The 13,569-nt window shown below is 37.6% G+C and overlaps 1 protein-coding gene across 1 annotated transcript; it reads left to right on the top strand.

Moving 5' to 3' along the window:
• The first annotated feature begins 1,242 nt into the window (after positions 1-1,242).
• On the top strand, positions 1,243-3,197 carry LOC140925105 (uncharacterized). Its single transcript, XM_073375054.1, has 2 exons — positions 1,243-1,500; positions 3,058-3,197. The coding sequence occupies exons 1-2, from the start codon at positions 1,245-1,247 to the stop codon at positions 3,159-3,161; spliced, it is 360 nt and encodes a 119-aa protein (XP_073231155.1). The 5' UTR covers positions 1,243-1,244; the 3' UTR covers positions 3,162-3,197.
• Positions 3,198-13,569: the final 10,372 nt, after the last annotated feature.

The following is a 13,569-nucleotide window of genomic DNA, read 5'->3' as shown; positions in this document are numbered from 1 at the left end:
ACTGCTCTAAGAAAAAACCGTTTTTAGAACTTAGAAATTAAGGTGTTTCCTTTGCAAACGCTTTAAGGCACTCAGCAACAAAAATAGCCGACAGTTTTCGCGTACTTTAATTTAGCAGTTTCTCAGCTCCCTCCCGCCTTATTTGTTATTTTCGATTTGCCGCGAGTTGATTTATTTGCAGCTGCTGTAATAATCTTTGTAGTCTTTCTTTCAGTACACAGCTTAAATTAAACAAATTTTAATAGAAACTTCGAAAGGAACACAACAAGAGGATCCTCGCAGCTTACTAGCAGTTAAGGGAGTCCCGGAGCTTTTCATATCCTGAAAACTCGGTAGGTTGTGATGAATTAAGATTTTTGCCCTTAAGATTATCCTACACTAAAAGTAGAATATATAGGCAGCTAAACTGCAACAAAAACTGTATTAGGTAAACGTTGTTTAGAACAATGTTATGCTTTAATTTGCATGAGCAGTATCAACATTTTTTGCCAAATCAGAGACAATGTTCCTTAATTTTAGACACGATCAGGATACCAGCCAGTTCTGAATTTAAGGCTTGACTTAAATGAGAAAAAGAAAATATGTTTTTATAATATACTGAGCTCAGTTATTTCAACAACATCCCTTCTTTTCCCTCGAAAGTCACTCAATGTTGAATTAAATCGCGGTTGCATATCAGTGTGGGATTCTAATATTCACCATGTAGGTTCTTTATTTCTTTTTGTTCTATGTTTTCGTTTGTTCATAAACAAGAGGCCACCTTTACATATTTTGCATCGAACAGAATGCAACAAAAAAGAGTTCAAAATATCGTTTAACCTTTGATTAAAATAATTTGAATGTTTATTTTTGTTTTATTTTTCTCCTTGACGCGCTGTTGAGGCGTTTTGGAGCAAGTTAAGTCGCTGGACAGACTGGCAAACACACAAGCAGCTAAAGTTTAAAAAAAAGCTGTCTAGTGCTTGGGCTTTTTTTCTCTACTACTGGCTTGCTTTGTATGTTTTTTGTTGTTGCTGTTGCTTTGTTTGGCTATTTTTTCCGTATATGAATGAACAGGAAGTCAAACATTTAGTACAGATGAGGGTAAGACGGGAATTTTTTTTCTCTGTTTCATGTTACTTATTGCCTTTTTTTCAGGGTTATTCTTGGGGTTTACCCTCTGTTTCCCTTTTCCCAGCAAAACTACTCAATCTAAAACCATCCCTTAATTTTCTTTGCCTTTTTCGTTTTAGCTTTTTTTATTCATGACTACCATGTCTGACCGTGTCACTCTGTGTCTACCAACAAGCAACATACAAACACGCTCTGTTCGAAGCCAATCGTTTAACCCCCCTCCCACGCTTGGATGTCATCGCTCAAGAAGAACACTTAGTCTTCCGGCACGAGAGAAGCCGATCATTCCTCCGGCGATCACGGAAAGTTCCGAATGCGCTCCGTTGGTTCACAACCAGAATTCCGAGGAAATGCAGAGGCATTTACAAGGAGAAGGTTGCGATATTGGTAATGTTATGCTCGAGTCTATGTTCCCCCTTCTCGCTCCTTTTTTTACCAGATATACACCTCCCTTGTTTCCCTAGACTATTTATATCAGCTTTATAATGAGACTTTTTATCAGGGTCACCTAAGGAGAATATAGTTCAAAACCACTTAAACACTTAAACATAGCATTGTTAAACGTATTTTAGTATTTAAACGGTAGATATAGGCATATTTTTATCCCCTAAAAATTTTTCATCTCTTCTGATTTTCTAGCTGAAAAACTATAGGTATTAAAACTGACCTTTTCGAAAATTTCAGCCAGAAAAAAGGCTCCTGAAAATTCTAGGTGACCTTTTTAGGGAAAAAATCTGTTAAAAATGAGCAATTATACCATTTTTAGCTATTTTTAGAAGGTTCGAGAATCCTAGGAGAGGTAGGTAAGCAAGAAATTTAACAACAAATGTTCCGAAAATTCTAGATCTCAAATCGCCTTCCGAACAGATATTTTCCAAAAATTGTCGTTGGGTGACCCCTGATGTTCCCCCTCCTCGCTCCATTTTTTACCAGATATACACCTCCCTTCTTTCCCTGGACTATCTACTTTCCTTGATCTGTATCAGCTTTATAACGGGACTTTTTATTGTCAGTGTCGTGATTAAAATAACCGGAGCACAGGGCTTTAGGGGGGTAGTCAGGAGTATATTGCTGCTTTAGGGCAATTCTGTACTGAAATCACTACTTACTGAGTTTACCTAGACAGAAAAGCTCCTGTAACGTTACGAGGAGGATATCTAACAAATTGAAATTTCATTAGCTCTAACCATGATTTCCGTCCTTGCCATCCTTTACAAGAGACGACAGAAAAAAGTTTCAATCCCGCCCTAAATATAGTCGTTCATAACAAAATTGGACCATTATTTTTGGAATTCAATTGATGCGAAAAAAAAGTCTGCACTTTTCGAAAAGGTAGCAAATGGCTGGAAGTAGACTTTTTTGTAACATTTCATATTACATAAGCCCCTGCAGTATTGTTTAGCAATGCATTGTTTCTTCTAAGCCTAATCAGCGTGCATTGTATAATAGCATTGTTTGTATGCCCATGGGCGAAGTGTTCTTAGCATATACTGTATATACATACTCGAGTAGGGAATAATGTATCCATTCGGAGTGTACACTTCAAGTACACAAGACATGTAGTTTAGTCGGTAGAACGCTAGGCAGCAGAGATAGGTCGTGGATTATTTCCCCAGACCGGAAGCGCACTCAGAAGAAAAGAAGGTACTGTACTACTAATTCCATGCAAACGTCTGTCTTCGCTTGGCTCGCATGACTAAGTAGATATAGCGGTCCCGTCTGTAGTAAGAAACGGAAAAATAAATAAATAAATGATAAATATAGTCGTGTTAGACCCCTTTTACATGGAGTGTGGGACCCAGGTTTAATGGGGTAGGTTTCTTTTGTTTTGTGTTCCCCAGAGCGTGAAAACAAAAGAAACCAACCCTACTAGACCGGGGTCCCCCACTCCATGTAAACAGGCCCTTAATTACAAGTAGGTTTTATTTCCACTTTTTCTTCCAGGTTGGTTCGCCCCTATACTCGGTTTGCTGTTGAGCCTATTGTTGTTTGCTTGGGCGTGTCTACTCTCACTCACGGAGGAAGAACAAAAAGCCTTATTCTCATAAAAATGCAAAAAAGTGCTTTGGTACTGAAGAGATTACACCTTTGAACAAAAAGAACCTCAGGACCAGGAGAGGAAATATTGCTACGGAAACACTTTTCTTTTCATTATTGGGCGTGCAAACAAGAGAACGTTGTTCCGTGGGAACCAAAATTTACACAATGGAAGCGAGAATGTTTATTGACTTGATTCAGTATTATTTTTTTCCCGTCTTGGAAATGAATTTGCGTCCACGCATTTTGTTTAGCGCGCGGCTAAACTGGGAAACATTTTGCCGCAAAAAGGTTCATCAATTAATAGCCATGCAGGCTGTTGAAATTCAGAAAATGACAATCATCCGAGAGGATGAGAAGAAAGAGAGCTAATAACCTGTATAGGAACTAGTCTGATTAAATTTAATTAAGGTCCATAGAGGTATTAACCACAAAATCCCCGTCCCAAAAGCCTCAAACTTTAAGAGAAAGAGGGACTGGGGACGGCAAATGATTATTTGCCTATTTATCATGCGATCTGTTATTATAATTATTTATCAACCTCTCATGTAAATTTAAATTCAAATCTTAGGAGCTGTTGCAGTATTTTCTTTCAGTGCAGCTCTGGCCCTGACGAAGGCTACTTTTGTTAGCCGAAACATTGGCCCAACATAAATCAGCCCTTTCCCGTATTGCCAGCCTTGCATTCAGTTTTGTTTAAAAGTCCTCATCCCCCTTTCGTCGCCTTTCCCGAAAACTTCTAGACAGCTTTCGGTCGGGTAGCTCTTTCACTTTGTCAGACTGCAAAACAGTCGTTTTTTTCTGAAAATCGGTAAAGTAAAGCGTAGCCTAAGAGTCTCCCCAGTATCGCTCTCCGTTTTCAGCCTCGCTGCAGACCTTTTGTTTGGTTGCTCGCGCTCACTTGAATACGCAAAAATACGGACTATTCTGCAGTATATCACTTTGTCAATGCCATTTGCAATAGTTAAAACAATCACTGGTTACCAGGCCAGTTTGTTCCGTTTCTGCATTATGTGAAAGGCCCAGGCCCAAGATGAATTCGCGACGGGACTGCAGGGGCCACCTCGGATTATAATAGACCATTATTTTTTACAGTTCAGTATTATATTCACTAAATTTAATTTAGTGAATATAGTATGTGACTTAGTATGTGATTAGACAAGATTATGAAATGAACCGATTTACATCGACAAAAGCACATTAATATTAGTTATTCTATTATATTATATTCTATCCTATTCTATTCTATTGTATCCTATTATATTCCATTTTATAAATTAACTAAGATAGGACGCGCGTTTTGATTGGTTAAAAAGCTATGGTTTATTGTGCCGGTAAACTCATAGAAAACTTCATAATTTATAGTTTTTTTTATAAAAGCAATAGACCACACTTTCTACCTGGGTTTACTGGCGTGTAACACTAATTTGCGTAAAAACAACTTGATTTACATAAGAAAGCATGAGGGGTAAGAAGGGCACGCATAAACGACACGCATAGGAAGCGACGCGGTGGCTCAGCTGTTGGCCGTGCACCCGGCTGGAAAAATGGCGGAAGATTTCGCAATAGTAAGAAGCAAGCAAGAATGCATCATAATACGTCTGGACGGATGACAGTCGTGAGTTCTATATGAAGAAAATCCCTTCATATCCTGGAGCTGCCGAGAAACAAGCAAATGTTTTGAAAACGGCAGGAACGTTAAAAAAAGTTTAGCGTGTTCTGAGCTTTAATTCGGCTCTCACAAGAGCCCATAACCTGCAGTGAGCAACTCCTCTGTGCCATGCAACGGCGTTTTCAGCAGACCAGTTTATTTTTAGATCGATTTTCCCGCGAAATTTGAATATCAAATAAGTTTTACAAATTAGCCATCAAAAACCGGAGACTAGAAGAAAGTCTTTCTGATGTTTTGATAGCATTCACTTATTCTTTTTGTAAAAATGATGCAAAAAATAACTTGATCTGTGAAAACGCCGTTGCTTAGGCTAAGTATCGGAGTTACACTCTTCGGGTTATGGGCTCCTGGCTTTCAGAAGGAATGAAAAAGGCCTGAACGGATGACAACTCCACGATCTGCATAATTCTTTAATATATTATACTCAGCCTCATCCAATTGTTAATTGTAAAACAGACGTGTCTTAATAATTAGCATATCGTAAGCAATTTACTCATCTTTCTATTAAATTTCCATTTATTTTAATATTGTAATGTCTCCTTCCGGAACTGCTTTAATTTATATTTTTGAACGTAGACAAAAAACCCTGTTAAGTTGTAGAAAGGTTTTAATATTATCTCCTTGTTTATTCTATGTTTTACTCACTAATGCTTCCTAGAGCCAATCAACACCTTCTATTTGAATAGGACTACGCGATTCGAGCTCAATTGCTTTTCCGTCATCATTCTAAGTAGATATGAACACGAAATGTGTCGTGTCATCTGCTAAAAGTTTTTTTTTTTTTTTGGGATTACCACATATATCATACGATGAACGGAGATATCATGACAAATTTTATTTGTTTAGCATGGCTAATCTTTGAAGAAAATGAAAATCGTATTCAGAAATCTCCTTCCACAATGATTATCACTTTTTTTTTTCTTTAAAGTCAACTCAACAGAAATTTAAAGAATTGCTTTCGGAGCATTGCCAGCTTCATTGCCGGAAGAAAAACGCTGCCGAATTGTCTTGATGATGATTAAATCAAACTATAATTATCCAATGTATTAAACCTTGAACGATCGGAGACAATTTTACACCCGGGCGCACTTTGAGTTATGTCGGTTGAAAAACGTCTCTATGATTTGTAGCCGGGTGTTGGTTTATTCAAATAAGAAATCTGAGGCTATCGCCAACAAATCTTAAGACATTTTTTCCATGTTTTTCGCAATAAAATACAGGATACTGTAAATAAAAAGTCTTTTCTTTGGCCTATTGGTTCTGAGTTGCCGGCAAATAGTTACAGAAAATTAAATCAAAATTTTATTTTTGGCATTTTTTTTGTCGCATTTGTCGATTAGTTCGATAATTTTTTGAATGCCTGGCAACTGTTCCTTAGACGGGCTGGGGCGGGGGAGACTCGATCCTGTTTACAGGAAATAAAATTGAAAATTGAAATCTTTTTTGAGCCTGGAACTAAAATATGACGTCGGATGCTACTTAAAAAGGACCGTGAAAACTGTTAAGAAGACTTGTTCGTTCCGCGCTCTTGAGATTATCCGGCTCTACTCAGGGAAAATCGTCGTCTCTTTCTTAACAATCCAGCTTAGCGGATAGTTTCAATAGAGGTTAGATCGGTCTTGCATTTAGCCCAAAAAAATATTTCAAGGAACCCAACTAAAAGGGCGATATCTTAAACGAACCTATGAAAATCCGCAGAATGTAACCTTGATATAACGAACCTATACAACGCCGAAGTCATGGGTATAACGAACGACATCCTCGACCAGTATTAGTAAGATATATGGTGAATAACCGCGACACTGATAACGAAACTTCGTTATAGTGAAAAATGCCAGTAGATCCCGCGACTCTTAGTTTTATCGAGGTTCCACTGTTAGCTACTGTTTGCGTTAGCTTGCGTTATCGTGAGGCACCAACGTAGTACTCATAGCTCGTTCCCCCGGGCAACTACATTACTGACATTTTCATAATATTCAAATTTTCACTAAGTCTCCTTTCAGTCAATTGTTAGCTTTCTTTGCAGCCTTCTACTTAACGAGCTGTCAACGAGACTGCCTCGGGATGACATACGTTTTGTTCCAATTTTATTTAGCTATTGTTTCACTTCGCGTTTACATACGACTGATCAAATAACTTCCATTTGGAGCTCAAAATGACAAGTACTATTAATTGACGTTTCGCGATTTCGATCAAAAATATTGCTCTAGTTTATGGCTTAGATCATGATCTATCGCCATAGACATTGGCTTTGAATAAGACAACGTTATTCCTCAGCCGAGTTTTTTTATTTTCGATTTCAAAAAGCACCTGATTCTGATCCGTACTGAAAGAGAGTCCAGCTGATATTTGCCCACAAACGCCTTAAACGCAGGGATAATCTCGGGCAAACAAATTGAAATTCTGTATCGTGCGACAAAAGACGCGATCATCAAGTTAATGGAAGGCTCCCAGATTTGATTTAGGTAAGGAAAAAAAACATTGTAAGGAAAATTATGCTCCTTTATACTCAACTCATTAGACATAAATAATTCGTCGTGTTCCGTCCAAGTTAGGTAATGTAATATTATTCCCTTCACACTGTCAGCAGAATCACAGTATTTGTCATAGACACTAGACGATACGTTTATTTACAGTTGAAGAAAAATATTTTTCTGTATTAGGCACTGTTATAGTGCATCAACAAGGGCGCGAGTAGGGCTCATGAATTTTAAGAGCAAAATTTTCGTTATTTCCCCATATAAGACATTGTAAATTAGGTATAACGTGAGGAAACTGAGGGATTTCATTTCTTAATTAAGTTGAGGAAAATTTTTCTTTACTTGAACATTTCATGTCCGTCTAGCAATCGTATCTTGGGCTAAGCACGTATACGTTACTTGTTTGGCTAATAAAGTACAATTATTTTCTAACAAAGAAATGTACACTTAGAAAACAAATTTCGCGCCGAAAATATTCTTAGCTAGACGAAAGTGAATTTGAATCTGTTCACACCTAAAGTTTTCCTCTTCAAGATGCGCTCAAGGAAACCATTCGCCTGACGATGAATATAATTATGAGTTTTGGAATACGTACAGAGTAAACTTCACAATAGTTTTCATCTCGGTGGTGGCGTACAATATGTTACACTACATAAACTCAATTTTCGTTCGATCATATTCAGAACCATCTACCTCCACCTATTGACAGCACCACAAAAAAGTACGGTTTATTCTCCCAAATAATAATAATAATGATGATAATAATTACAGTAATGATAATAATAATAATAAAAATAATCATAATGATGATGATGATGATGATGATGATGATGATGATGATGATATTTGATAATGATAATAACAATTCCTTTATTTACCCTCGGCAGGTTTTAAAACGCTTAGGTTGTTCAGATCTTAACCTTCTTGTGTTCTATTCACACCAACGTAACATGTTTAATTAAGGTGGCTGAACACAGTTTCGACAGTTTGTGAGTATATGTCATTTGCCAAATCATGGCAAGAGAAAGGTTGGAGCTCACAAGCTGAAGCTTGACAAATGAAAAATATACTGAGGAACATTTTGATTGACAGGTAAAATGTGACGTTTTCGTTGTTTCCATGTCAACACGATCGATTGAATACAACCTTAAAATTTCACTTTTAGTTGCTCAGTTTACATAAAATTCGCTCATTAGATTTTCCTATAAACTTGCACACAGCTTACTCATTAATCATTACCATTTGAAACTTATTGGATCAAATTTTAACAGTCGGGTTTTTAGATAATCAACAGTTAAAATACGATAAAAGAAAAAATTCTGCCAAATATCACAAAGTTTTAATGAGAAGATTTTGAGAAATCGTCTTCTGTGTACAATTGCTTTTTTCGCCTCCATGTTTGTTTGTGTAATTTAAAACACGCCGCCGTCACGCGAGTTAACGCTGACTGTCCGCCAAACTGTGTTCAGCCACCTTAAACGAGGTTTTAAAATTGAAAAACAGACATAGAAAACTTGAGCACAGGTTTTCACACAGGATTCAAATGGAATTCAACATCATGTAACATGTCAGTCAGTACGAAACTTTTATAAAAGAAACACTATTGAACCGTGTTTTACCATAGTTATTAGAGGAGACTGGTTATGAAAAGCGGAAAATATCAATGATAAAAACAACAGTGCTGCAGTTTATGTTGGAAGCACCCTGAAAGTGCACAATCCTTTGTTTTCTGTTGGCAAATTGTTACGGAATAAATTAATGCAACGTTTTTATTGGTCAATACAATCAAAATGATAGGAATTCTTTTGAACGTTGTGCACTTTCAGGTCCACAAAAACATATAACAAAGGAGTCTGACTGGTTTCATAACCATTCCACTCAATTAACTATGGTTTTACTAAACAAATTTTAAACGTGTTAAAGCTTTGGTGTGAATGGGGCATAAATTTGCATACAATTCCCTAGGACTGACCGCTTTGACTGCATAGGCAGTTAGTGTCCATCTTGGAAGGATCTCTGCTGTATACTGAACTGTCTTGAAACAGGGGACCTTATGGGAGAGGTGACTAATGTTATATTTAGAAAATAAAATCTACATAACTTTGTTGCTTTGCCACAGACTCGCAAAAAATCAGCTAAAATGTCCTTTGATGGAGACACTTCCCGACTGTCTACTCGGTCACGCAACACTCGTTCCCATTCCCTCAAACCACAGAGTCAGCCCATCATTGCTCTCAAACAGCGTTCAAAACGCACGATGAGCCTACCTTCCAAGCCTGTGCTGTTACCGCTGATCAATGTTCAACGTTGCTATGACAACTGGGACGGGGCTGAAAGCGAGGATGATGAGTCTAATAAAAATGAGGAAGAAATGGGTATGTCATGTTTAATGTAAACTTGGGGGTTAAAAACAGATAGCTCTCCGGTCCCTCAATGATTTACTGTCCGTTTCGTTTTATCACTTTTTATCTCGCACCTGGTTTAAAATGCGGACCAAGTTTTTCTTCATAAAGTTTTTCACGTTTTTTTTAATCTTCCGATGTTTTCACTATTTTTATGCCACTGTATATACCTTAATTAACTTTCGTTAAAGAAATATTAGGACCAATTTTTCCAATTTAGTGAACACTAGTGACCTGTCGGCTCAACAACAATGGATAATGCCTATGCTCCAGGGCCATCTTAAAAATAACCTACCGTTAGCGCTTTAGACCATTATAAATTTTTTTAAAATGCCTCGAAGTCTGGGCATTATTCTTAATATTTAACACCTGGCGACCGCACTCTCCAAATGGTTTCCCCCAAACACTGCTAGCCTCCGCCACAGACGAAACTAAATACTCTGCTCAAGTCTGTCTGCGAAACAGCGCCGAAATCCTTGTTCTGGGCCCCGATCAGTGTACCAGGATTTGAGGACGCGACATGATTGGCCTGTTAAAAATTCCATTGTCAATTTGCCTATCAGATTGAAGGGAAATTCGAGAAGCATTTCCGGTAATTCGTTGAGTCCGTTGGCGGCCCAGTCGAAAAAGGATTTTCGCGCTTTTTCCCAGACGTTACTAACCGAAGTCAAATTATATAATTACGTCCGCGGCGCGGGCTAGCGTTTTAATTCCAAACATATTAACTCTTTACCCTTATCATTTTTCAATATTTTGTTCTTTCAGCCTGGTATACACCAGTTGTTGGTCTGTCCTGTAGTCTTGCTATTTACTTTTGGTCATGCGCATTAGCCTACTATTCGAAGACTGAATGAGAACAATTCTCTTTCGACTAATATATTAATAATGTATTTCCTCTTTGTTTGGTATTATTTTTTGAGACGAAAGATGGTTAATATTAAACATACTTATAGCTACAAATTAAAAGAACATACTTTAACTGTATAGTTAGTTTGTCCCTGCTTGCATTAGAGTGCATGGTTAACCCTTTTAGCCTCAATATCTAAATACAAATTCTCCTGACTAATCTCCATACATTTCCATATGGAACTAGTTGAGAGAACTTGTTTAAAGATCAGAGCATTTTCCAAAGACTGATCACTTTATTAATTCTCACAACATTTTTTCTGGATTATATGTTGATATCATTAGGAGAAAATTGATTTTGGTCACTCTTGGGGCTTAAAGGAGTTAACGCCGACAGGCAAACATTGTTTGCTAAAGCGCATAAACAAATTCTAGTTATTGTCTCCTGCTCGTTTAATGAGACTGACATTAAACTCACTTTATCAGGACGTTTTACAGACCTAAATATAAGCTGGTGTCGAAAAATGCACCAACATTTTGCCGCATGTTAGAAAATCCAACAGATTCCACGAGTAAAAATTTCCGGGAGTAATTGGCGAAACGTATAACGTGCAACACTGCCGCCACATTTTTAACGTTGTTGAAATTCTTGGTGGATATGCAGAAATGTACTATGAAAATACCGTTATCAGTTATGTTTTAACAGCCCACCCACGCTACTTAAGTTGTAACCACCATGATGATCATGATCGCCGGTTCCTCGTAACTGCCCGCAAAAAATGAACTGAAAATATTTAATATTGCGTTAAAACATCCGCATTCCTAATCTTCAGTGCCGTGAAGTGCCAACGGAGGTAATGCGGCTAGGAGACAGGTAGCCTCCCACGCAGACGTTCTTAGCGGTTCGTCACGCGTTCCCGCCCCAAGCCTCACAAACGTCTGCTGAATCGAGCTGTAAAACGTAGACCAATCACAGCTCACTTTCAGATCTGGGAAGTGCACTTTCGACCTTGAGAAATTTCGCGCCATATTCAGCTCCAGAAAGATCCGAAAGGTCTAGAAAGGTGAAGACCTTATTATACTTTTGGAACAAACTACCCAGTTCACTCACGCCTTCGTACTAGAGACTACCCTCAAAAACAAAATTACCTCGGAGGTTTAATTTTCTGAACGCGGTACGGAAGTCGGCTTTACTCCAAAACAATAAAGTGCGAAAAAAAATTCTGCCTTTTGTTCAGTTACGACGTACAACCCCACGGTTGCCTCATTCACAGAACAACTTTATGAGCAAATGACATCTAATCCATCCTTTACAAAGAGAAATATACAAAACACCAATGCTTATCTCCTAAATATTCTTGTCCGTAGTGGAACTCTTTGGTCACGTATCACACTCTACGGAGCTTGTCAGGGTATATACTCAACAAATATTTATGCGGGGATGCTCTGTCCTAAGGTTCAACCGCTTAACCTTTTACAAACCATTTTTCATGAAAAAGGTACCCCTTTTGTATACCTTCTATTGCCGACAAATGGTACCCCTTTCAGATACCTTGTTTAGAACTTTGCATCCCTTTTAACTGCTGTAAATGCACTATCTTTTAAACAGGAATCAATCACAAAAATAGAACGTTTCCTCGACTTTATAAAGCCATAAAATTCATCTGTCAGCCCTTTTGGGCCCTTTCACAGACCCAAATGACATACATATTCGGTACTCTGATAATCTGCATGTGAACTCCAGCTGATATCTGCGAACATTAGGGAAGGAATTTAACCACTCGATTCAGCAGACGTTTGTGGGGGAGAAACGCTTAACGAACCCCTAAGAAAGTCTGGGTGGGAGGCTAGGAAACAGGAGGAATATAATTATTACATGGTATGACGTATTTCCTGTGGACATGATGCTTTTTAGGCGCACACTTTCAGCTACATGTAACTCTGTAGACTTATCGATGTCAATCGTTGCACTTCTGTACAATTATCGTTGTCAGTTGTTGCATACTTTTTTCTGGAAACATCATATAGACACTGTCTCTTTAAAAATCAGCAAAACGGTTGGCTTACTTGCGAAATTCCGTCATTTTGTACCCCGGCAAATTCTTCTAAAAATTTATCAATCACTTATTTATCTGTATATTACATATGGACTTGCTGCTTGGGGCCAAGCAGCAAAGACACATCTCAATAAATTCTATTGCTACAAAAAAGAGCTCTTCGGATAATAAACTTCTCGGATAGACGCGATCACGCAATACCTCTCTTCATTGACGCCAACGTTTTGCCCTTAAACTTCCTATATTATCAGATCTTATGCATGCTGTCCATAACAGTAAGGTACCTTCTGGCATTTTAAATCTATTTCAAAAAACAAGTAGCTGCCACTACTACAATACAAGAGCATCGGCTGCAGGAAATTTTTACGTTAACAGTTCCGATCTAGAATTATATAAACTGTCTTCCTCTGTAACATCCGACAACTTCCCAAGAATAAGTTCAAAAAAACACTCCGCAAATTACTTTTTGATATTCTGAATTCAGAAGATGACCATGTTGATACGCCCACCTTAATTAAAAAGGTAAAATAAGCCAAAAATGTCGAAAAATAAATTCTTGCTTTCTAGTTTCTACTCTTACAATTTATTTGTTTAATTCTTTTTCCTTTAGTCTGTTATCTAGTCCTCATCCATATTACCATTTTTATTTCATGATTTATTTGTAACTAACTGTAAACTTTCCTTAGTTAATAGCCTTAGCCTTTATTTCTTATATTTTGCACGCATTGTCCCGCCTCGAATAGCCTTGCTAGCTGCGGGCAATACTTTTGTAATTTTATTTGTTTATTAATAAAGTTTTGTTGCTGTTGTTGTTGTTGTTGTTGTTGTTGTTAATAATAATAAAATGGAGAATGATAAGCTTAAGGAGCCCGGATTCCCTCCACAAAAAGTCTAAATATTTATTACATTTTCTAATGATGCGTACCGTTAAATTTCTGATTGCGACCTTCCGACTGAAAAAA

The sequence above is a fragment of the Porites lutea genome, chromosome 14, assembly GCF_958299795.1.
Source record: "Porites lutea chromosome 14, jaPorLute2.1, whole genome shotgun sequence".
Lineage (NCBI taxonomy): Eukaryota > Metazoa > Cnidaria > Anthozoa > Scleractinia > Poritidae > Porites > Porites lutea.
Note: the sequence above shows the minus strand (reverse complement) of the source record. Positions and strands in the feature narration are given on the sequence as shown.

Excerpts from the sequence above, each read along its gene's own strand:
- LOC140925105 (XM_073375054.1), top strand. The coding sequence starts at position 1,245 with ATGACTACCATGTCTGACCGTGTCACTCTGTGTCTACCAACAAGCAAC. Across the intron at positions 1,501-3,057 it reads AGGAGAAGGTTGCGATATTG|GTTGGTTCGCCCCTATACTC; the intron begins GTAATGTTATGC and ends TTTTTCTTCCAG.